Below are 26,977 nucleotides of genomic sequence, written 5' to 3' on the forward strand. Positions count from 1 at the left end.
GTGGAAAGTTACACAAGAGGTTACAACACTGTGTTCCATTGAGGGGAATCAAACCACGGATTTTAGCACTGTGAGTCTGTAAAATTACCTATGATCCACCAGGGAACTGAGAGATCATGTGTCATCATAGGAATGAAACTAATTGATCAACTAATGTACTGAAACATGAGATTATTAATAAAATTGTTACATTATTATAATTCTCCAATTATTAAGAATATTTAAAGTTTTTCTCTAATTTTTTACATTAAAATAAGACAATAAAATTAACTTTTCAAAGTAAAGCATTCTTATAATGGACTTAGGATATAATAATGATTTCAAGTAAACATATATTGTGTATCAAAATTTTTTCTTCGAAAAACCATCAATGAAATATTGTTGTAATGGTTTCTTTGGTAGTGTTTGGTAATAAGAAGAATGTAATATCCAGCCCAACAAACGATACCGTTTTCTTTCTTAAACTTTAAGTTCTAGAAATTCGCTTTACTAATGTTCACTAACTGTTGTAGTTGTTGTATGAGCTAGCGTCTACTATTAGTAAACGTTAGCTTACACAAAAAAACTTTACTTCCTAATTACACGTACGTACATTGCTTTTAGTAACACTTAGCATATGTTGAAAAGAAACCTCATAATTTACAAAACAGAAATGCCTGACAATAAGAAACAAACTAAATAATTGCTAACTTAGTCATCAATCATATACTGAAACATATTGACAAATCAATAATATCCGACTTTAGCCTACTTCCTTTTTGTGTGGCTTTAATTGGTTTAAAACTTGCAAGAAAGTTCTCGTATTTGAGGCACGCGCTCCTACTGTGCTGTACGAACTCCCTCTGGCTAACTATTCAAACATTCAAATCAAAATAAAATCTTAAACAATATGGAGACGACGTGTGACAAATTACTCGCCATAAATATGTTATTACATATGAATTAATGCTTAATATTCATGTAGGTAACTACTATAAAAGTCCATCAAAAATGACTGAAAATAACTGTTGAATGATTAAATTTTAACTGAAGCGAATTTTCCTGTACCTCTTAACATGCATCTATTCTTCACTTCTTTCATCAGTCATAAGGTAACTTTTAATCTGCTCACTTTTGTAAAACTACGCAGAAAAGAAATGTTATCGTGAACAAAGTATGTGTGCACTCTGAAAGAGACTTAAATAGCATGCTTGAGCCTTTTCACTGTATTCTAGATAAAAAATTATAAAACGTAGTATATGTTAACATGCCAAAATAATATTTATTAATTAACACTTATTCACCACATAATTTTTCAAACACTGACTTTTTTATAAAGTTAGTAATAGTAAGCCTACTTGTAGTGAGAAATAAGCATTAAGCCTAATATATAAACATAACATAAAGCTTAGCTGAAACACAACTTCGTAAAGTTTATTTTACTTTTGGCTGCAACTCAATGACATAAAACTTCTGAATTAAACTAGTTTGCTGTTAATCATCTAAGTTATCAACAAAATAAAGAATAAAACGAAACTTTTAAAGACATGAACATTCAATATAAACTCCATAGTTGGCCTAAAAACAATCAGTGATAGTTTTGTTGCTACGAGATGATGTATATTGTTAATCATCACATAAGAGCGTGAACGCGTTTTCAACAGTGACAAACGAAATAAGTATTTTACAGTGAATGATTGATCAGAGCTAGCTTTGGATTTACAGGCAATATAATTTAATTACATTCGTGGTTGACATTAAGTTTCACGTGTATAAGAACATAATTCATACTTTTGTAATATATACCAAATTTGATAAATCAAAACTCACAACTCATCCTTCGGGCGTTAGGATGTCAACAAGTGAGCTCAAATTTATATTACCATGCCACAACACCGTATTTTTAATTCTTTCTAACAGTGGATAAAATACTAGTACTTTAATTTGTCACGTTTTTTTGCTGGCTAAGCAAGAGCAAGGTCGTTTTTACATGTGCTTGAAATAGTGTGAACAGCTTTACAAAAACAATGTCAAGAGATAATTTGTGACACAATACACTTCACTTTTATTAAAGACAGTAATGTTTAAGACTGAAATAGGTTAATTGTATCATAAACCTTGAAGACACAAACAACAAAAACAATGAAGCATATACCAGTATTATATTAAAATAGAGGTACTTATTTAACAGTTAATAAAAACTTGCCCTTACTTAACTTATCCAAACGAGGAATAGCACATTACCGTTTTCTGTACTTGTCGCAATACCTCACGCTCTCTGTTATGTTATATATACTTTTAAATAATATCACATTGGTATACTTAACTAAAATTCTTTCCTCGTTTTATGTAAGTGTTTTTGATACAATATTTTAACATCTTTACTGGTGTATATCTTCGTGAAACTAACGTTTAAATGTTAGTTTTACATATTTGGTGCTTCTTTTAAAAACTAACCAGTTTGATCTTTCTTATGTAGAATAAATTATTTTACCAAACATTCCATTATTTAAATATTTAGAGTTATTTTATAACTATTAGGTGTAAGGTTTGTGTCAAATACATAACTCAAAATGGGATAAATTATTTATTGTAACTGTACATAGATTAACATTACTAGCTCATTCACAAAGTCACATAAATTTATTGTATACTAACATACACAGCCATACACTTTGATTCAGTATGTAATTACACTGTAACTATTACAACATAATGACTGAAAGCTACGTATGATTGGCTTGTTTGGCTTCCAGTTGTTTTTCTTCTATTCCATAATATGGCGTAACAACGAACGCAAAACAATAAAGTTGTAGAATGCACCTACAAAACACAGGTACCTTTGTAGAATATTCACACGATATATAACAAGTACACTTGTACTGTGTACCGACAAGATTCGAGTGTGTTACATACTTGTGCTTACCACGAGTTTACTTAATTCGTTAGATGGTAGTCTAGCTAACGGGTAAACAGCTGTTAAACAACGTGTACTGAAACTACTTTGTTTACACTTGCACAAAAGTTTCCTTATCGATAATAAGAGCATTTATCCGTGCTGCTGCTAACATTGGCATGGTAGTGGTTCTACACGTACTATCTCTATAATTGATCCTAAAGCCATAAACATCTCGAACGACACAATATTGAAAACTGTTTGATTAATGATAATAATTACATGAATTACTTAACAACGTATAATATTATACAAATATAATTAAACTTACTCTGTATTGTGATAATTATATCGTTACGTATTTTCTTGGTGTTTTTGTTTATTATGTATCTTACTTGTATATAGCTATAGACGCACCAACGCATGTATTAATGTTTTCCAATACGTTGTGACTGAATGATCCTTGAAAATTCACAACGTACTGAAAGATAGGACCGGTAACCATTGTATTAGCGTCAACACGATATGGTTGTGCCATGGGTACAGTGTTTACCTCAAGTGGATATACCATTATACAGAATAATGAAAACATTTAAAACACTATAACTACTAACCCAATCAACCCTGGTTTTCAGTTAAGCCATGCTAAAGTCCAAGAACATGCTCGAAAAATGTTTGTAACGTTTCGTACGTTTTGATAATATCTGAAGCTATTTTTATACCTTTTAAATATATTATATATATATATATATATATACACACAAGCAAAAGTGACCGTCTCCAGTGACGGGAAACGTTTGTTAACTTAACAAAAGTACCTGTCTCAAGTGACGGTTTGGTTTGTTTGATATTTCGCGCAAAGCTACACGAGGACTATCTACCTAGCCGTCCCTAATATAGCAGTGTACGACTAAAGGAAGGCAGCTAGTCATCACCACCCACTGCCAACATTTGGGCTACTCTTTTACCAACGAATAGTGGGATTGACAGTCACATATAACGCCCCCACAGCTGAAAGGGTGAGCATATTTGGTGTGACGAAGATTCGAATCCGCCACCCTTGGAATATGAGTCGAGTGCCTCTACCACCTGGCTATGCCGGGCCCTTCCACAGTGATGGTAGTTTATGTTAATCTGTCAGTTTATTTTATAGTCTGTGTTGCACTTGATTTCACTCGAGATTAAATCTCTGAGTTACTTATGCTGCCTAACACAAAAAGTAGTTGTTGGGCATTTCACTCATGCTAAGGTGCATTGAACAATAATGGAAAGAAATTTTCATTTTTGTTAATTACATTACGTCACACTTTGAAATGTGGATAACAGTGTAATTAATATTTCTGACAAGTTAAAGTAGAATATCCTGATTCTGATAGAAAACTTGACATCAGTATTATTGATGTTTGTTAGTGTCTGCGAGCACAGCTTTTCAAACACAATGAGGGAGACTCAAGGTTCACAATATACATAAAAAGATGGGTGTAATTAATGGAATGAAATACCCTTAGTAACTACAAAATTACATTAATCTGTTCATATTTATATGACAAGTTAAAATACAAATTATGAAGCTCCTACACCTCTCTCAACATTTTTTAGTTCATTTAATATTCTCCAAATAATCCAGGAAATATTACTCTATACTACACTATGAAAGAACAAAGATAAATTTATATTCATATCAAACTCCCTGAGCAAATAATATCTTACATCATGTAACTACAGTGATGAATGATATAAAATATTTTACTTACATCATATAACTACAGCAATGAGTGATATAAAATATTTTACATACATCATGTAACTACAGTGATGAATGATATAAAATGTTTTACATACATCATGTAACTACAGCAATGAGTGATATATTTTACTTACATCACGTAACTACAGTGATGAATGATATAAAATGTTTTACATACATCATGTAACTACAGCAATGAGTGATATATTTTACTTACATCACGTAACTACAGTGATCAGTTATAAGATGTTTTACATACATCATTTAACTACAGCAATGACTTATAAAATACTCTTTTTACATAACATAACTACAGTGGCAACTTATAAAATACTTTACTTACATTGAGTAATTACAGCAATGAATAATACAAAATACTTTACATAACGTAACAACTACTGTAATGAACCATATAAAATATTTTACTTACATAATGTAACTACAGTGATGAATGATATAAAATACTTTACTTACATTGATGAATTATATAAAAAATTTAGTTACATCATGTAACTACAGTGATGAGTTATAAAATATTGTACTCACATCATGCAACTACAGAACGAGTGACATAAGATACTTTACTCACATCACATAACTACAGTAATCAGCTACATAAAATATTCCAAGTGTAAACTTTATTGTGACAAATATTGTTACCAGGTGTATGGTGGAACTCTGGCTGTCAAATGGTATGTGGTTGCCATGTATCTTATCACTGAGTGGCATGTTTCTGTTGGGTTTTTTTTATTCTAAACAAATAGAAACCATCAAGAAAAGTCTGATTTTAAACTCAAGAGTTCCTTTAAAAAACATATCCAACTCACTAATGTGTGTTTCAGAAACTGTGACTACAGTATGGTGTCAACATGATATGGTTGTGCTATGGTTACAGCACTGACCTTCAAATAAATATACCACTGGAAACTTTAAAACACTTTATAATACCTAAACCAATCAAACTGTTAGAAGCAATAATTAATCACGTTTCAGAAAAATGGTGCAAGTTCAAATCATTACCCAAATCAATGGCATAAACAGAAACTTAGAAAGGAAGATAATTTTTTTTTGGGGGAAAGGTGTAGTAAAAAAATGAGTAGGTAAATCATGCTAGAGAGTCCAGAGACATCCTCCACAAATGTAGTTACACAAAAATTAAATAAATAACTTTTGTTAAAGTTTAAGTAAATAAATAAAAATTATGTATCTGAAAAAAATTTTCATCTGCACAATATTTAATTTCTAGCTGGATAATTATGCTACAGGTCACAAAAATCTCACCATTAATGTTTCCCCAATTCTAAACGTAAATATAAAACATTTCTCTTATCCCTGATTTTAACCTGTGCCAAACAGACAACCTCTTAATAATTTATATAATTCAAGGTAGATGACAAGAAAATATATCAAGATATACATTATGTATTTACCTACAATGATAAGGTGTCAAGATACATACATTTTTGGCTGTAATAAAAAGATACAAAATGTATTTACCTATATTAAGAAGGTGTCATGATAAATACAATGTATTTTGTTATAATATGAAGCTGTCAAGGTATATACAATGTATTTGGTTATAATATGAAGGTGTCAAGATATACACAGTGTGTTTGTAATAATAAGGTGTTAAGACATACACGATGTACTTGGCTATAATAAGGTGTCAAGATATACACAGTGTGTTTGTAATAATAAGGTGTTAAGACATACACGATGTACTTGGCTATAATAAGGTGTCAAGATATACACAGTGTGTTTGTAATAATAAGGTGTTAAGACATACACGATGTACTTGGCTATAATAAGGTGTCAAGATATACACAGTGTGTTTGTAATGATAAGGTGTTAAGACATACACGATGTACTTGGCTATAATAAGGTGTCAAGATATACACAGTGTGTTTGTAATAATAAGGTATTAAGACATACACGATGTACTTGGCTATAATAAGGTGTCAAGATATACATGATGTATTTATCTGTAATAAGAAACTGATATTTTCTTTATAGCATATGTTTCATTTTGAAATTGCACAAGTCTCTACAAAACATTTACAACAAAGCTGTAAATATGTATGTAATATGTTAAACCTTATTCTAGGTATCATATGAAGTTATGCATGTAATATGTTAAACTTTATAGTATGTATCAAATAAAGTTATGTATGTAACACGTTAAACCTTATCGCAGGTATCAAGTAAAGTCATGTATGTTTATGTATGTAATATGTTAAAACCTTATAGTAGGTATCAAGTATGTAATATGCTAAAGCTTAAAGTATGTATCACATAAAATTATGTATGTAGCATGTTACCTTATAGTAGGTGCCATATAAAGTTATGTACATAACATGTTAAACCTTATAGTAGGTACGATATGAAGTTATGTATGTAATATGTTAAACCTTATAGTACAAAGGTGGCTGAACTTGCTTAACGTAAGAACCACATTGATAAACTTTAGACGTTTGAGAGCCACAAGACATAAACATATATTACACACACATTTTTATTGTTACATGTACATTTTATTACATAAATTTTGTATGAGTATTAATAAATACAGGTAGGTAATAATATTTATTAATGTATTTAGTTTATAAACTGTTAATTTGTATTAGTTTTAATAATTAGTTTTAAGTACACATATATATATACCAAATGTTTAGAAAATCCTGGCTGATTTATTTATGTTTTAACTATATTGAGTGTATTTAATATGGTAATGAGCTATGGAAACATCTTAGAAAAATATGCAAATTTGTATTTCATTAACACTAAATGAGACAGCCAAAAATCAAAATAAGTGGTAAAAACAGATATTTTTAATGATATTTATTTGTCTTAGTAAATATCTGGTCAATACTTGGAGTTAAATATGTAAAACAATAGAAGTATAGATATTTTAATCAGATACCACCCTACCAAATATTAGTCTCATCATAATATTTTTCTGACACAAACAGACACTGATATAATTATCAGGCTATTTACTGCTAGTAGAGGTCTTGTGAATTTTCTATCGTGGTTGTGATTCATTGAAATTCTGGATGATATGTTGTCAAAGCTGTCCAAATTAGCTCCATCAGGTGTTGATTTGTAAGGATTGCACCATGCTTTGACTTCACAAGCTTCATTATAGAGTATAGAAGTGATTCACAGCAATATGTTGTGTTGAAAATTGAGATGAGTTGCACACTGGTTTTCTTCAGTTGAGAATACTTTATTTCTAGAGCTTGCTTGCAGAACTCAGTTGTACAATGGGATTTATGGATCACCTTTAGACCCAGGTCCTCCTGTAGTTCTATTAGTTCTATTCCACAGCAGATGATTCTGTAACCAGAGGTTTGAGAATTGGACAACCATCATTGATCACATCAGCCATGAATGGATTTACAAGTAAGGTAAAGCAGGGCTTCAACTTCTGCAAGGTCTCAAGTCTCTGTAGGAAGTTATCAAGCAGACCTTGTAATTTATCTTTGTATTCTTCCACTTTGTGGTCTTTCAATATCAGGGAATGTATTTACTCTCCTTTTGAGATTGGGAAAGTAACTGAAGTTTCTTGACAATATGTCTCTTTGAAAAAGTCTTATTTTATTCTGAAAGCTGAAAATTATCTGAGTAAGACCAGAAACAATCTTATTCTTCCCCTGGAGTGCCAAGTTTTTAGATGATTCATTATATCTGTAAGGAATGTTAAATCTTGCATCCATTCATCATTTCCTAGTTGAGGATAGAATCTTTTCTTTTCTTCAAGAAAAGTAATAATAGACTCCAACAAATCCACAAACCTATTTAAAACATTGTTGGTTGACAGCTACCTCACAGTGCAGTAGAAAGAGACATCACTGGGTTTATCTTCAAACTCCAGTTCTTCAATAAAATGTTTAAACTGTCGGTGGGTCTTCCCATTTAAGCATATGAAACTGGCAACTTCAAGAACAAATTTCATAACATCTTCATACTTGAAGTATTTAGCTGTCAGGTGTTCATGATAAATAATGAAATGAACAGGGAGAAACACTGAAAAGCTGGGACCACTGTCATAAGTGCAATTGATCATGCATTTTTCCCCACCATTACAGGTGCTCCATCTGTTGCAACACTGATGAGTTTATCCAATGGAATATCAACATATGTTAAAGCTCTGTCAAGTACATTTTTAATGCCAACACCACGAGTTGTTTCTTTTAGAGCCACTAAGTCCAACATCTCTTCTTTCACACTTACATCAGAGGAAACATGACGAACAAATACTGCAAGTTGTGAGCTGTCTTGTATGTCTGTAGATTCACAAGGGCTAAGCTGAATGCAAGGGAATTCTTTAAATCATTTTGCAATTTGCCTGCAACATCAGCACTCATTTGGGAGATACATCTCTCTGTAGTGTAATGTGAAGCTGGTGTTTGTGCTCTTAGTCACTGAATTTTTTTTTGTGTTATTTGGATCTAACACTGCAACAACTTCAGCTATATTTTTCTTAACAAATCCACCATCAGAATATGAGCGTTTAGCAAGAGCAATATTCCACGATATACCAAAACTAGCTTCAATCGTAGTATCTTACTGAATGTTGTCAGTAGTGTCTGCTGGCTATATAGTGGTGATTTTAACATAGTTAACTCGTTTTTTCCATAATTCTGATTTAGGTGGAAAATCAGACAAAAAAGGTTTTGTGATTTGTTTCATAGTGGCATTTCAAGTTACTGGCTTTGTAATGACTGAGTAACACATTGCATATAACACACAAAGGTTTTCCTCCTTTAACAGTGAATACAATATCATCCTTCCACTCTGGCTTAAAATTTCTGTTTTCATCTTCATACTTTCACATCATACAATTTGATGACACCATCTTCCTTCACAACATTTCCACAGACACTTCTATAAACTTAGTGAAAAGAAACAACAAACTCCAACATGGGCAATGCAACCAAACTCTACAGTGCCCAGTATCACACTAACACTCTGACCAAACTACAACGCCCAGTATCACACTAACACTCTGACCAAACTACAGTGCCCAGTATCACACTAACACTCTGACCAAACTACAACGCCCAGTATCACACTAACACTCTGACCAAACTACAGTGCCCAGTATCACACTAACACTCTGACCAAACTACAGTGCCCAGTATCACACTGACACTCTGACCAAACTACAGTGCCCAGTATCACACTGACACTCTGACCAAACTACAGTGCCCAGTATCACACTAACACTCTGACCAAACTACAGTGCCCAGTATCACACTGACACTCTGACCAAACTACAGTGCCCAGTATCACACTAACACTCTGACCAAACTACAACGCCCAGTATCACACTAACACTCTGACCAAACTACAGTGCCCAGTATCACACTGACACTCTGACCAAACTCTACAGTGCCCAGTATCACACTGACACTCTGACCAAACTACAGTGCCCAGTATCACACTGACACTCTGCTAATTTCACTGCCTGCAACAATACCACGAGATCGCAAGCCACACCCACTAAAACATTGTCAGCATCACTTGTATAATCACTGATTCTCCAGCACAATTTCTCTGTAATCCTTACTTGTATAATTACTGATTCTCCAGCACAATTTCTCTGTAATCCTTACTTGTATAATCACTGATTCTCCAGCACAATTTCTCTGTAATCCTTACTTGTATAATTACTGATTCTCCAGCACAATTTCTCTGTAATCCTTACTTGTATAATCACTGATTCTCCAGCACAATTTCTCTGTAATCCTTACTTGTATAATCACTGATTCTCCAGCACAATTTCTCTGTAATCCTTACTTGTATAATCACTGATTTTCCAGCACAATTTCTCTGTAATCCTTACTTGTATAATCACTGATTTTCCAGCACAATTTCTCTGTAATCCTTACTTGTATAATCACTGATTCTCCAGCACAATTTCTCTGTAATCCTTACTTGTATAATCACTGATTCTCCAGCACAATTTCTCTGTAATCCTTACTTGTATAATCACTGATTCTCCAGCACAATTTCTCTGTAATCCTTGCTGATCCAAAATTTCTCTAATCCCTGAATCAAATCTAGCATTAAAATTAAAATTTAAATTATTAAGTATATTTACTTACCATGAACACTAAACTTACATTTTAATCCAGTAGACACCCAGTTTAAACCCAGTAAATAATTATGAAGCTTGAAAATGTTTTATTTAACTTTTATATTAATTGTGATGTAAAAAGGACTTCAGCCAAAAAACTTCTGCAAGCCACACATTATACATCAAATACCTGTAGGTGGCTCTGTTATAGTAGGTATCAAATAACATTATGCATGTAATATGTTAAACCTTATAGTATGTATCAAATAAAGTTGTGTATATAATGTGTTAAACCATAAAGTAGGTATCAAATAAAGTTATGTATGTTACACGTTAAACCTTATCACAGGTATCAAATAAAGTTATGTATGTTTATGTATGTAACATGTTAAACCTTACAGTAGGTATCAAATAAAGTTATGTACGTAACATGTTAAACCTTACAGTAGGTATCAAATAAAGTTATGTATGTAACAAGCTAAACCTTACAGTAGGTATCAAATAAAGTTATGTATGTAACAAGCTAAACCTTATAGTAGGTATGAAATAATGTTGTGTATGTAATATGTTTAACCTTAAGGTAGAAAATCATACATAATTCATTCATCAAATGAAATTATTTGTAAAACTAAAAATGTTACCATGTACATATGAGAGAACCATCATTACACCAAACTAGATACATGATGTATTTGTTAATTATACTGTCTTCTTCACAGAGGAGAAGGAATATCTGTTACATTATCATCTGTATAACAAAGAAGAAGGAATATCTGTTACATTATCATCTGTATAACAAAGAAGAAGGAATATCTGTTACATTATCATCTGTATAACACAGTACAAAAAATATCTCCTATATTCACATACATTTAGCAGAGGGAAGAACATATGTGTTATATTCAAATTTATATAACATAGGGAATAAGAAATATACCACATTCACATCTATTTAACACAGTGAAAAAAGAAAGTCCACATTTACAGAAAAGATGAATCATCTGCTAACTTACATTGTATTACATGATTTATTGGAATAAACTATAAAATTTATGTGGTTATTTTGTACAGACATTAAATATATACATGATTCACACAGGTAAAACAAAGACAGTAATAATGTCTCCATCCTGACACTAAAATACATGAAATTTTATCCATGCAACAATAAATGAACATAAAACACTGCAAGTCATGTTCATGTTTAAACATTCTGTTCTAGGTTCTTAAGGTGGCATGAAATACATTTAATACACATCTTACAAAATGTTAAGACACTAACAAAAGAAAATGTAGCCACAACGGTAAACAAACAACTCAGTTTCCAACTACAAACAACATCTAAAAATTACAAAAGTACAACATTGATATTATCAGAATCGCATAAGCGACAGTGTTAATAACAAACCAGGGAAGAAAAGAAACAAAGTAAAACATAATCTGTAGGGTTATTCAAAACAAGAATATAAACAACTTGTTAAATCATAAATAAAACATCAAATGGGTAGTTGCTATAACATTTATTAACAAATAAAGTGTTACTCATAACAGTTTCACAAATCTAACATTGTACCTCTCACACTTGTCACACTCAAGTCTTAAAGACTTTATATACACTTGTTAAATAGTGAGATTAACTGTTAAATAATGAACTGCTTAACATCTGTTTTAAGCAATTAACCATGAAGATTACATCCATACATCTCACTAGTGGTGTTGTTTTAATATAAAAATGGTTTCTTTAATATTTAATGTTGAATAAGAGATGAATAACTTCAAACTTAAGGAAAATTACAATGAATAAAACATACAGAATAAACATTATAACGCTAAATAAAATAGAAACAGCTTCTACAGCTCGCAATTTAATCCAGTGGTATGAGGTAAACTAGTTAATTAATCAAACATTTGATTAGTGGCTTGTCACAGAAATAATCATCAAGCCATAATCTGTCTCCAATTACTGCTTTATCAATAATTCAAACAACTTATTAACCAAAGTTTTTGACCATGAGAGTCATCTATAAAATAATGAAGTAATCAACTCTAGGGTTTTCAGTTATTCCAACTACTCATATAACTGACTTACTGCTTTATGTTTGTTGTTAAGCATAGATCCAGCAATGGGCTATCTGTACTGTGATCAGTTTTAGGCTGTCTGTTTTGTTGTTGTTGTGTTTTGTTTTACACTAGGTTTGTCCAGTTTTGCTGGTTTGAGAAGTGGCCTTGTTATCCAGGAATTTTGGGTTTGATTACCATTGTTACCAAACATGCTCACCCTGTTTTTCCTATGGCACAGCTGTTTGTTGTTGTCACTTATTTGGAACTGCTGAGTACATGAAAGACAACTAGCTAGCTAGTTGTGACCCCATTTATTTTTTCCTTTTATTTCTTTTTGATCTGCTGGCTCACTAGAGTAATCAAAGACTGGCACGTTTTGTTTTTTAGCTATTGACTGACTGAAGAAAATGCAACTGGCTGGCAGCAACTAATTTGTTTTTCTCTTTGAACTGTTGATCTACTGGAGGAAGCCTGTAAGCTGGCAGCACCTGGTGCTAAACATTTTTACTTTCTCTTTGGTTTGAGGAACAGTGCACTAATTGAGCAATTAATTGATTTGCAAATTTCCTAACTATACGTATTTTATCATAACATTTTATACAGAACCTTTTATCTCATTGGAAATGTCTACAATACAGATTTTAAATTTATTTGATATTTACCATACCTACACAGATGTTAAATGTCACATTGGATCTTGTGAAAAAATAATCTAAATTTTAACATAATTGCTGTGACATTAAAAGAATATTTTGATACATTATATTATAATTCATGAAAGCATGGCCAGCAACCAACACTTCTATGGTTTCTAAATAAAAACAGCTTCAAAACCACAAAGCTTCAAGGATTCAAAATGCAAAACCAAAATAACAGGAAACTAGACAGAATTACATGAAGAATACCAAACTATCTCTTTAGAAGTCTACATCCACCACTGTGATACCCCAGGAGCCCCTTGTACTCCTAGTACCATCAGAAATGTTCCAGCTTTCTGGTTAAGCACTTTTACCAAGAAGAGGTCCTTGCCTTAGTTAACTTCCCATTGTATATTTTTATGGATGCCCTGCAGATGTGTGTTTCTCTATTGGAGCTCCTTGACAAAGGAGAAAAATCTGAAAACTTGAAAATTATTATGTGAAGTCAACAATTATAAACTAGAAATAAAATGACCTTCAATTTCTACATTACTCACAACCAGAACTAAATGTAGTCTTTAAAGTCCATACACTTGATCACCAAATGTTAACAGTAATTTAAAATAACATCTCACTATCACAAACACTATTCTGTAAACTTTATCTGAACAAGAAAGAAAATGTGTCAAAGAATAAACCTAAATCTAGGTCTCTGTCATTGACATTCAAATGTCTTGTATTCCATCATTCAACTACATATTCACACTTTCAACACCTAAATTAAGTCACCTTAAGTACTGTTACACATTACAGAGGTAGTCTACTTGTAGTTTACAGCACATATATTTCAACTGATACAATAGCCCTTTTCTGCACTGTCTTATTAAGTAATGAAACCAAAATAAAACATCACTGTAAATAATACCCAGCAGTCCTCTATACGGTTAAATTAAAGGTTTCTATAAACCGGTATCACCACTGTTACCTGTTCTATCTACAACCAAAAATACTCAGTAGAAAGTTTCAAGTTTTCTAAACTATTACAGCTCAATCATTTTCTTTTTCTCCAGCATGACCACAAATAGTTTCAGTCACAATACTCATCTTCCACACTAGCTTACGTACTCCTACATGACTTGCTTTATGTTTTTCATCAGTGAAACTCATTCTGTATATAGAAATTCAATCATCATAACTGTCAAGGGCTTTTCAAATCACATAACCACACTCACCATGTCAGTATTTATAAAAATCTTATGATCAGTCTATAAACAACAGAATACTGTTCAGTCCACATTATGTAAGAAACAAATACTCTTCATTCCCTAAACAACAGAAAACTGTTCAGTCCACACTTAAGTAAGGAACAAATACTCCTCATTCCCTAAACAACAGAATACTGTTCAGTCCACATTATGTAAGAAACAAATACTCATCATTCCCTAAACAACAGAATACTGTTCAGTCCACATTATGTAAGGAACAAATACTCCTCATTCCCTACACAACAGAATACTGTTCAGTCCACATTACGTAAGAAACAAATACTCCTCATTCCCTAAACAACAGAATACTGTTCAGTCCACATTATGTAACAAACAAATACTCATCATTCCCTAAACAACAGAATACTGTTCAGTCCACATTATGTAAGAAACAAATACTCCTCATTCCCTAAACAACAGAATACTGTTCAGTCCACATTATGTAAGAAACAAATACTCATCATTCCCTAAACAACAGAATACTGTTCAGTCCACATTATGTAAGAAACAAATACTCATCATTCCCTAAACAACAGAATACTGTTCAGTCCACATTATGTAAGAAACAAATACTCTTCATTCCCTAAACAACAGAATACTGTTCAGTCCACATTATGTAAGAAACAAATACTCATCATTCCCTAAACAACAGAATACTGTTCAGTCCACATTATGTAAGAAACAAATACTCTTCATTCCCTAAACAACAGAATACTGTTCAGTCCACATTATGTAAAAAACAAATACTCATCATTCCCTAAACAACAGAATACTGTTCAGTCCACATTATGTAAGAAACAAATACTCTTCATTCCCTAAACAACAGAATACTGTTCAGTCCACATTATGTAAGAAACAAATACTCATCATTCCCTAAACAACAGAATACTGTTCAGTCCACATTATGTAAGAAACAAATACTCCTCATTCCCTAAACAACAGAATACTGTTCAGTCCACATTATGTAAGAAACAAATACTCCTCATTCCCTAAACAACAGAATACTGTTCAGTCCACATTATGTAAGAAACAAATACTCATCATTCCCCAAACAACAGAATACTGTTCAGTCCACATTATGTAAGAAACAAATACTCATAATTCCCTAAACAACAGAATACTGTTCAGTCCACATTACGTAAGAAACAAATACTCATCATTCCCTAAACAACAGAATACTGTTCAGTCCACATTATGTAACAAACAAATACTCATCATTCCCTAAACAACAGAATACTGTTCAGTCCACATTATGTAACAAACAAATACTCATCATTCCCTAAACAACAGAATACTGTTCAGTCCACATTATGTAAGAAACAAATACTCCTCATTCCCTAAACAACAGAATACTGTTCAGTCCACATTATGTAAGAAACAAATACTCATCATTCCCCAAACAACAGAATACTGTTCAGTCCACATTATGTAAGAAACAAATACTCATCATTCCCTAAACAACAGAATACTGTTCAGTCCACATTACGTAAGAAACAAATACTCCTCATTCCCTAAACAACAGAATACTGTTCAGTCCACATTATATAAGAAACAAATACTCATCATTCCCTAAACAACAGAATACTGTTCAGTCCACATTACGTAAGAAACAAATACTCCTCATTCCCTAAACAACAGAATACTGTTCAGTCCACATTACGTAAGAAACAAATACTCCTCATTCCCTAAACAACAGAATACTGTTCAGTCCACATTATATAAGAAACAAATACTCATCATTCCCTAAACAACAGAATACTGTTCAGTCCACATTACGTAAGAAACAAATACTCATCATTCCTTAAACAACAGAATACTGTTCAGTCCACATTATGTAAGAAACAAATACTCATCATTCCCTAAACAACAGAATACTGTTCAGTCCACATTATGTAAGAAACAAATACTCATCATTCCCTAAACAACAGAATACTGTTCAGTCCACATTACGTAAGAAACAAATACTCATCATTCCCTAAACAACAGAATACTGTTCAGTCCACATTATGTAACAAACAAATACTCATCATTCCCTAAACAACAGAATACTGTTCAGTCCACATTATGTAAGAAACAAATACTCATCATTCCCTAAACAACAGAATACTGTTCAGTCCACATTATGTAAGAAACAAATACTCCTCATTCCCTAAACAACAGAATAATGTTCAGTCCACATTACGTAAGAAACAAATACTCATCATTCCCTAAACAACAGAATACTGTTCAGTCCACATTATGTAAGAAACAAATACTCATCATTTCCTAAACAACAGAATACTGTTCAGTCCACATTATGTAAGAAACAAATACTCCTCATTCCCTAAACAACAGAATACTGTTCAGTCCACATTACGTAAGAAACAAATACTCATCATTCCCTAAACAACAGAATACTGTTCAGTCCACATTATGTAACAAACAAATACTCATCATTCCCTAAACAACAGAATACTGTTCAGTCCACATTATGTAAGAAACAAATACTCATCATTCCCTAAACAACAGAATACTGTTCAGTCCACATTATGTAAGAAACAAATACTCCTCATTCCCTAAACAACAGAATACTGTTCAGTCCACATTATGTAAGAAACAAATACTCATCATTCCCCAAACAACAGAATACTGTTCAGTCCACATTATGTAAGAAACAAATACTCATCATTCCCTAAACAACAGAATACTGTTCAGTCCACATTATGTAAGAAACAAATACTCATCATTCCCTAAACAACAGAATACTGTTCAGTCCACATTATGTAAGAAACAAATACTCATCATTCCCTAAACAACAGAATACTGTTCAGTCCACATTATGTAAGAAACAAATACTCCTCATTCCCTAAACAACAGAATACTGTTCAGTCCACATTATGTAAGAAACAAATACTCATCATTCCCTAAACAACAGAATACTGTTCAGTCCACATTATGTAAGAAACAAATACTCCTCATTCCCTAAACAACAGAATACTGTTCAGTCCACATTATGTAAGAAACAAATACTCATCATTCCTAAACAACAGAATACTGTTCAGTCCACATTACGTAAGAAACAAATACTCATCATTCCCTAAACAACAGAATACTGTTCAGTCCACATTATGTAAGAAACAAATACTCATCATTCCCTAAACAACAGAATACTGTTCAGTCCACATTATGTAAGAAACAAATACTCATCATTCCCTAAACAACAGAATACTGTTCAGTCCACATTATGTAAGAAACAAATACTCCTCATTCCCTAAACAACAGAATACTGTTCAGTCCACATTATGTAAGAAACAAATACTCCTCATTCCCTAAACAACAGAATACTGTTCAGTCCACACTTAAGTAAGGAACAAATACTCATCATTCCCTAAACAACAGAATACTGTTCAGTCCACATTAAGTAAGGAACAAATACTCATCATTCCCTAAACAACAGAATACTGTTCAGTCCACATTATGTAAGAAACAAATACTCATCATTCCCTAAACAACAGAATACTGTTCAGTCCACATTATGTAAAAACAAATACTCATCATTCCCTAAACAACAGAATACTGTTCAGTCCACATTATGTAAGAAACAAATACTCCTCATTCCCTAAACAACAGAATACTGTTCAGTCCACATTATGTAACAAAAAATACTCATCATTCCCTAAACAACAGAATACTGTTCAGTCCACATTATGTAAGAAACAAATACTCTTCATTCCCTAAACAACAGAATACTGTTCAGTCCACATTACGTAAGAAACAAATACTCATCATTCCCTAAACAACAGAATACTGTTCAGTCCACATTACGTAAGAAACAAATACTCATCATTCCCTAAACAACAGAATACTGTTCAGTCCACATTATGTAAGAAACAAATACTCCTCATTCCCTAAACAACAGAATACTGTTCAGTCCACATTACGTAAGAAACAAATACTCCTCATTCCCTAAACAACAGAATACTGTTCAGTCCACATTACGTAAGAAACAAATACTCATCATTCCCTAAACAACAGAATACTGTTCAGTCCACAATATCTAAAAACAAATACTCCTCATTCCCTAAACAACAGAATACTGTTCAGTCCACAATATCTAAAAACAAATACTCATCATTCCCTAAACAACAGAATACTGTTCAGTCCACATTATGTAAGAAACAAATACTCATCATTCCCTAAACAACAGAATACTGTTCAGTCCACATTACGTAACAAACAAATACTCCTCATTCCCTAAACAACAGAATACTGTTCAGTCCACATTACGTAAGAAACAAATACTCCTCATTCCCTAAACAACAGAATACTGTTCAGTTCACATTACGTAAGAAACAAATACTCCTCATTCCCTAAATAACAGAATACTGTTCAGTCCACATTACATAAGAAACAAATACTCCTCATTCCCTAAACAACAGAATACTGTTCAGTCCACATTATGTAAGAAACAAATACTCATCATTCCTTAAACAACAGAATACTGTTCAGTCCACATTACGTAAGAAACAAATACTCATCATTCCCTAAACAACAGAATACTGTTCAGTCCACATTATGTAAGAAACAAATACTCATCATTCCCTAAACAACAGAATACTGTTCAGTCCACATTATGTAAGAAACAAATACTCCTCATTCCCTAAACAACAGAATACTGTTCAGTCCACATTATGTAACAAACAAATACTCATAATTCCCTAAACAACAGAATATTGTTAAGTCCACATTATGTAAGAAACAAATTCTCGTTATTCCCAAAAGTGTATTGATAGAGATATCAACCTAATAATCATAGTGGGCATTTAACTTACCATTACATTTAAACTTTAGTCTCTTGGATAAAACTTTCACAACAAGTGCATTACTGGAACAATGACAATTAACAGCTTGGAATTTTCCAAGTATTCATGTGCTTCAGTCAATGTGACAACATCATTTCCTTTGCTACAAACCAGATAATATTTTCATATCTTTGGTCAACTGGTCTTGTATTCAACTGTATGATTTGGTAAAAGTTCATGAGCACATATCTTTTGTCATTTTCTCATTTCTGTGTAAATTACATTCTAAGGTATCTTTTCCCAGTCAATAGTATGAAAGCTTAGGGTCAAAATTTCCCCCTTCGGTTCAACCCTTCTAATGTTAAATAAATAAAAGAATGGGTTAAATTAAAAACATAAGTAAAATAAAACCATTCTTCTTTGTGTAATATTAAAGCAAAGGCATTAGGACCAGAGACCAAGATGCTCAAAGACCACTTCATCAGCCTTATTTTGTGTATCTCAACAGTGGGCCTTTAGAGCTTTGGAATCAGAAAGTATAATCAGATGTGTCCTAATAAAACAAAAACAATCACATAGATGAATGTCACAAGGACGTTTTCCATGGGTTTAATGAGGTAGCTACCACACCTATATACATATACTATTGACCCTATTTTAGCTGCAATGTTTAGATATCTCTCCTCATCCCAATCAGTTTATACTAATGAGATATGAATCTGCTGTATTGCAAGCCTTTTAGAAAGTGTATTTGCATGAATTAATATTTAAACAGATGAGGTAACTCCAGCTGGTCTCCATTTGAAAAAGAATATTTGTTGAAACTGACTGTTGAGAATTGTTGTAGTGTAAGTCTACCTGAGACTTGAAATCTGGTAATTCAGTAGTAAAAGGTTCTGTGTTTGAGTCCCAGAAAGAGCAATTTCTTCACATCCTGAAATATCATGTTGGCACTCAACAAGCAATTATCCAACCCACAGATGAACATCTGGACTGAGATGATGGCAAATGAAATCAGCTATGTATGTAATTTATGTAGTAGTTGGCCTCTGAGCATATATTCTTGGCTTGAAGCTTAATGATGTCCAAATGTGTTGTTATCTTGAGGTTTATGAAGTGGCTAGCTGAATCACATATTCAGATTATATCACGCATTGGGCCAGTAAGTGCAGATGATGTTTAATTATCCAACATGTAAAGTGATGCAATTAGGTTTTCACAGTTCAATTGGGAATACACAGTTAGATGGTTAAAGAAAAAAGTCTCAGTGTTGTGATAGAAAAAAATCACTTCAGTTAGCTAAACAGTATATTGTAGCTAGCTATAGGACTAACAGGATTTTGGGTAACATCTCTGGAAATACTGCATACAAGACAAGGCTATGGTTAGTGATTAAGGATGAACAGATAGGCTGGTTGGACACGAGGGATTGGTTCTCTGGAAGAAGGGAGCTTTCTGGAATGAATGGATGGTTTACATTTAAATATAATAGGGCCTGGCTTGTCCACTAATGATATTAATTCAGCTGTGAAGGAAGTTTTAAACTAGGACTAGACAGTTGTAAGAGCCAGGAAAAACTAAATGCAAAAAGAATAAATAGGCAGAGAAAAGTTTATCATAGGAAATAAGTATAGAAGTAGTTATAAGGATAGGTTTAGTTGTTACTATTGTAATGTTAGAAGTATAACAAATAAAGTAGATGGCTTTATAACATTAGCTGGAATAGGAAGTTTTGATGTAATAGTTCTGTTGCTCCATCTTGGCTGTTTCACACTCCAAGATGTATAGTTCTGTTGCTCCATCTTGGCTGTTTCACACTCCAAGATGTATAGTTCTGTTGCTCCATCTTGGCTGTTTCACACTCTAAGATGTATTAAATTTATAACATTAGCTGGACTAGGAAGTTTTGATGTAATAGTTCTGTTGCTCCATCTTGGCTGTTTCACACTCCAAGATGTATTAAATTTATAACATTAGCTGGACTAGGAAGTTTTGATGTAATAGTTCTGTTGCTCCATCTTGGCTGTTTCACACTCTAAGATGTATTAAATTTATAACATTAGCTGGACTAGGAAGTTTTGATGTAATAGTTCTGTTGCTCCATCTTGGCTGTTTTACACTCTAAGATATATAGTTCTGTTGCTCCATCTTGGCTGTTTCACACTCTAAGATGTATTAAATTTATAACACTAGCTGGACTAGGAAGTTTTGATGTAATAGTTCTGTTGCTCCATCTTGGCTGTTTCACACTCTAAGATATATAGTTCTGTTGCTCCATCTTGGCTGTTTCACACTCTAAGATGTAATAGTTCTGTTGCTCCATCTTGGCTGTTTCACACTCCAAGATGTATAGTTCTGTTGCTCCATCTTGGCTGTTTCACACTCCAAGATGTATAGTTCTGTTGCTCCATCTTGGCTGTTTCACACTCTAAGATGTAATAGTTCTGTTGCTCCATCTTGGCTGTTTCACACTCCAAGATGTATAGTTCTGTTGCTCCATCTTGGCTGTTTCACACTCCAAGATGTATAGTTCTGTTGCTCCATCTTGGCTGTTTCACACTCCAAGATACATTAAATTTATAACATTAGCTGGAATAGGAAGTTTTGATGTAATAGTTCTGTTGCTCCATCTTGGCTGTTTCACACTCCAAGATACATTAAATTTATAACATTAGCTGGACTAGGAAGTTTTGATGTAATAGTTCTGTTGCTCCATCTTGGCTGTTTCACACTCTAAGATGTAATAGTTCTGTTGCTCCATCTTGGCTGTTTCACACTCCAAGATGTATAGTTCTGTTGCTCCATCTTGGCTGTTTCACACTCCAAGATGTATAGTTCTGTTGCTCCATCTTGGCTGTTTCACACTCCAAGATACATTAAATTATAACATTAGCTGGAATAGGAAGTTTTGATGTAATAGTTCTGTTGCTCCATCTTGGCTGTTTCACACTCCAAGATACATTAAATTTATAACATTAGCTGGACTAGGAAGTTTTGATGTAATAGTTCTGTTGCTCCATCTTGGCTGTTTCACACTCTAAGATGTAATAGTTCTGTTGCTCCATCTTGGCTGTTTCACACTCCAAGATGTATAGTTCTGTTGCTCCATCTTGGCTGTTTCACACTCCAAGATGTATAGTTCTGTTGCTCCATCTTGGCTGTTTCACACTCCAAGATACATTAAATTTATAACATTAGCTGGAATAGGAAGTTTTGATGTAATAGTTCTGTTGCTCCATCTTGGCTGTTTCACACTCCAAGATACATTAAATTTATAACATTAGCTGGACTAGGAAGTTTTGATGTAATAGTTCTGTTGCTCCATCTTGGCTGTTTCACACTCTAAGATGTAATAGTTCTGTTGCTCCATCTTGGCTGTTTCACACTCCAAGATGTATAGTTCTGTTGCTCCATCTTGGCTGTTTCACACTCCAAGATGTATAGTTCTGTTGCTCCATCTTGGCTGTTTCACACTCCAAGATACATTAAATTTATAACATTAGCTGGAATAGGAAGTTTTGATGTAATAGTTCTGTTGCTCCATCTTGGCTGTTTCACACTCCAAGATACATTAAATTTATAACATTAGCTGGACTAGGAAGTTTTGATGTAATAGTTCTGTTGCTCCATCTTGGCTGTTTCACACTCTAAGATACATTAAATTTATAACATTAGCTGGACTAGGAAGTTTTGATGTAATAGTTCTGTTGCTCCATCTTGGCTGTTTCACACTCCAAGATGTATAGTTCTGTTGCTCCATCTTGGCTGTTTCACACTCTAAGATGTATAGTTCTGTTGCTCCATCTTGGCTGTTTCACACTCTAAGATGTATAGTTCTGTTGCTCCATCTTGGCTGTTTCACACTCTAAGATGTAATAGTTCTGTTGCTCCATCTTGGCTGTTTCACACTCCAAGATGTAATAGTTCTGTTGCTCCATCTTGGCTGTTTCACACTCCAAGATGTAATAGTTCTGTTGCTCCATCTTGGCTGTTTCACACTCCAAGATGTAATAGTTCTGTTGCTCCATCTTGGCTGTTTCACACTCTAAGATGTAATAGTTCTGTTGCTCCATCTTGGCTGTTTCACACTCTAAGATGTAATAGTTCTGTTGCTCCATCTTGGCTGTTCCATCTTGGCTGTTTCACACTCCAAGATGTAATAGTTCTGTTGCTCCATCTTGGCTGTTTCACACTCCAAGATGTAATAGTTCTGTTGCTCCATCTTGGCTGTTTCACACTCCAAGATGTATAGTTCTGTTGCTCCATCTTGGCTGTTTCACACTCCAAGATGTAATAGTTCTGTTGCTCCATCTTGGCTGTTTCACACTCCAAGATGTATAGTTCTGTTGCTCCATCTTGGCTGTTTCACACTCTAAGATGTATAGTTCTGTTGCTCCATCTTGGCTGTTTCACACTCTAAGATGTAATAGTTCTGTTGCTCCATCTTGGCTGTTTCACACTCCAAGATGTAATAGTTCTGTTGCTCCATCTTGGCTGTTTCACACTCCAAGATGTAATAGTTCTGTTGCTCCATCTTGGCTGTTTCACACTCCAAGATGTAATAGTTCTGTTGCTCCATCTTGGCTGTTTCACACTCTAAGATGTAATAGTTCTGTTGCTCCATCTTGGCTGTTTCACACTCCAAGATACATTAAATTTATAACATTAGCTGGACTAGGAAGTTTTGATGTAATAGTTCTGTTGCTCCATCTTGGCTGTTTCACACTCCAAGATGTATAGTTCTGTTGCTCCATCTTGGCTGTTTCACACTCCAAGATGTAATAGTTCTGTTGCTCCATCTTGGCTGTTTCACACTCCAAGATGTAATAGTTCTGTTGCTCCATCTTGGCTGTTTCACACTCCAAGATGTAATAGTTCTGTTGCTCCATCTTGGCTGTTTCACACTCCAAGATGTATAGTTCTGTTGCTCCATCTTGGCTGTTTCACACTCCAAGATATATAGTTCTGTTGCTCCATCTTGGCTGTTTCACACTCCAAGATGTAATAGTTCTGTTGCTCCATCTTGGCTGTTTCACACTCCAAGATGTATAGTTCTGTTGCTCCATCTTGGCTGTTTCACACTCCAAGATGTAATAGTTCTGTTGCTCCATCTTGGCTGTTTCACACTCCAAGATTCATTAAATTTATAACATTAGCTGGACTAGGAAGTTTTGATGTAATAGTTCTGTTGCTCCATCTTGTAATAGTTCTGTTGCTCCATCTTGGCTGTTTCACACTCCAAGATGTAATAGTTCTGTTGCTCCATCTTGGCTGTTTCACACTCCAAGATGTATAGTTCTGTTGCTCCATCTTGGCTGTTTCACACTCCAAGATGTATAGTTCTGTTGCTCCATCTTGGCTGTTTCACACTCCAAGATGTATAGTTCTGTTGCTCCATCTTGGCTGTTTCACACTCCAAGATGTATAGTTCTGTTGCTCCATCTTGGCTGTTTCACACTCCAAGATGTATAGTTCTGTTGCTCCATCTTGGCTGTTTCACACTCCAAGATGTATAGTTCTGTTGCTCCATCTTGGCTGTTTCACACTCCAAGATGTATAGTTCTGTTGCTCCATCTTGGCTGTTTCACACTCCAAGATGTATAGTTCTGTTGCTCCATCTTGGCTGTTTCACACTCCAAGATGTATAGTTCTGTTGCTCCATCTTGGCTGTTTCACACTCCAAGATGTAATAGTTCTGTTGCTCCATCTTGGCTGTTTCACACTCCAAGATGTAATAGTTCTGTTGCTCCATCTTGGCTGTTTCACACTCCAAGATGTATAGTTCTGTTGCTCCATCTTGGCTGTTTCACACTCCAAGATTCATTAAATTTTAAAAGACACCTATGTCAGCCCTTATCTTTCATGTATTTATCAATTTCTCTAAAACTTATTTAAATTTATTGCCTCTACAACAACTGACTTTAACCCATTCATGATGCCAACCGCCCTTTTAAAAAAATAAAACTGTCTTAGCTGAAGATGACTCCTACCATGCCAACATTTATATTTGTGTAACCTAGTCCTACTGTTGTTATTCTTAAATTTGATTTAAAAAAGATACATCAAGGCTATCAATCAGATCATCTAACTCCTCCTTTTCAAAGATAAATCAATTTTAACCTCTCCTCATACAACAACCCTCCCTACCAAGCACCGTTCTAATAACCCTTTCCATGTCTTTCATAAAGTAAAAAGCCCAAACCTGAACACAATATTCCAAATGTATCTTAACCAGTGACCTTGTACAATAAAATTATAACCTCTTTAGACCTGTACTCAATATTTCTCTTGATTCAACCTACAATTCTATTTGCCCTACCACTAGGAACAGCACAATTGTTGGAAGGCTTTAGAGACTCGTCAACTGTTACACCAAGATCCCTTTCTTTTATAACACTCTTATGGTTATTCTCATCCACAGTAAAAACTTATAATTCAAATTATTATAACACACATACAGATCTTACATTTATTATAATTAAAACCCATCTGTCACTTATTCACCCAACTTACTAAATTATCTTACTCCTTTTGTAAACCAGCATATCCTCTTCACAAGTAGTAACACTTCTTAAAGATATGTTCTATGCCAAGATCTATTGTCATTAATTATTTTTCCTGCTATAATTATATTTCACATTCTGTAATTTGTTTCATTCTAAGTTTTCCCATATAATTTATTACTTCTAATATTATCCATATAATTTCATAACAACTTTACTGGGCAAGTTACACCCACCCCCCAACATAACTATCGAATATCAAGCCTCATTGCAATACACTTTTACTCAACTTACATTTGAACAGCTCCTACAGATTATCAAAATAATTTATTAAATTTGAAATTCATCCAATATCTGCAATACGATTTAAAATTATCATGTTATATCACTATTTGTTCAACAGAACCATAATATTACTGTATTAGCACTACGGTACTCGTAACAACTTAACGCGGTAGTTTACATTACGTTCTCACGTTATTCGTGTGCGAGACTAGCCTACCCAGCTTTTGATACTGAACTGAATTATGTTCTGCCGGTATGCAGCCAAAAATAGAATCTACTACTTATTTAGTTTTTCTGAACTTATAAAAGTGTCTAAAACATAATAAAAATATTACTTACGCATTGAATATTGCCATAAGATGCATCAACCAAACAAAACACCAACCTCCAAAGAAAAATATAGCAAAACCGAAAAGAGTATAGAAAAGGAACGCCATTTCATCGCAACCGTAGTCATGACTATACGTCACACATCATATCATCAACAGCCATCTAGAGCGAGAATACGCCAGCAAGTGGTTCAAAAAATTTCCGCGGTATTTCAAGTTACACATGTTCTTTACAAAACGAGACATCTACTTTGCCAAACATAACCAAATAAACATATTGATTTTGAAGTACTGACGGTTTGTCTATCTCAATAGAAGTTTAGTCGCATTTTACAACATAAACAAATATTTCAACAATAGGATACCCCAGACCAAAGTGAAACGAGAAAACTACACACTTCAAGAAATAAG

At 33.5% G+C, this 26,977-nt stretch overlaps 1 protein-coding gene across 5 annotated transcripts in view; it reads right to left on the reverse strand.

The window, feature by feature from the left end:
- Window positions 1-26,756, reverse strand: part of LOC143245373 (ceramide glucosyltransferase-like) — a 62,800-nt gene extending 36,044 nt beyond the window's left edge. For 2 of the 5 annotated variants that reach the window (XM_076491641.1, XM_076491640.1), the window contains exon 1: window positions 26,577-26,756. In XM_076491641.1, the coding sequence (XP_076347756.1) occupies window positions 26,577-26,674 (98 nt within the window). In that variant the 5' untranslated portion in view covers window positions 26,675-26,756. Of the gene's footprint in view, window positions 1-1,047; window positions 1,077-26,576 lie in introns of those variants that run through there. The other 3 variants (XM_076491639.1, XM_076491637.1, XM_076491638.1) reach the window with 3 other exon arrangements.
- Window positions 26,757-26,977: the final 221 nt, after the last annotated feature.

Source organism: Tachypleus tridentatus, chromosome 2 (assembly GCF_004210375.1).
Source record: "Tachypleus tridentatus isolate NWPU-2018 chromosome 2, ASM421037v1, whole genome shotgun sequence".
NCBI lineage: Eukaryota > Metazoa > Arthropoda > Merostomata > Xiphosura > Limulidae > Tachypleus > Tachypleus tridentatus.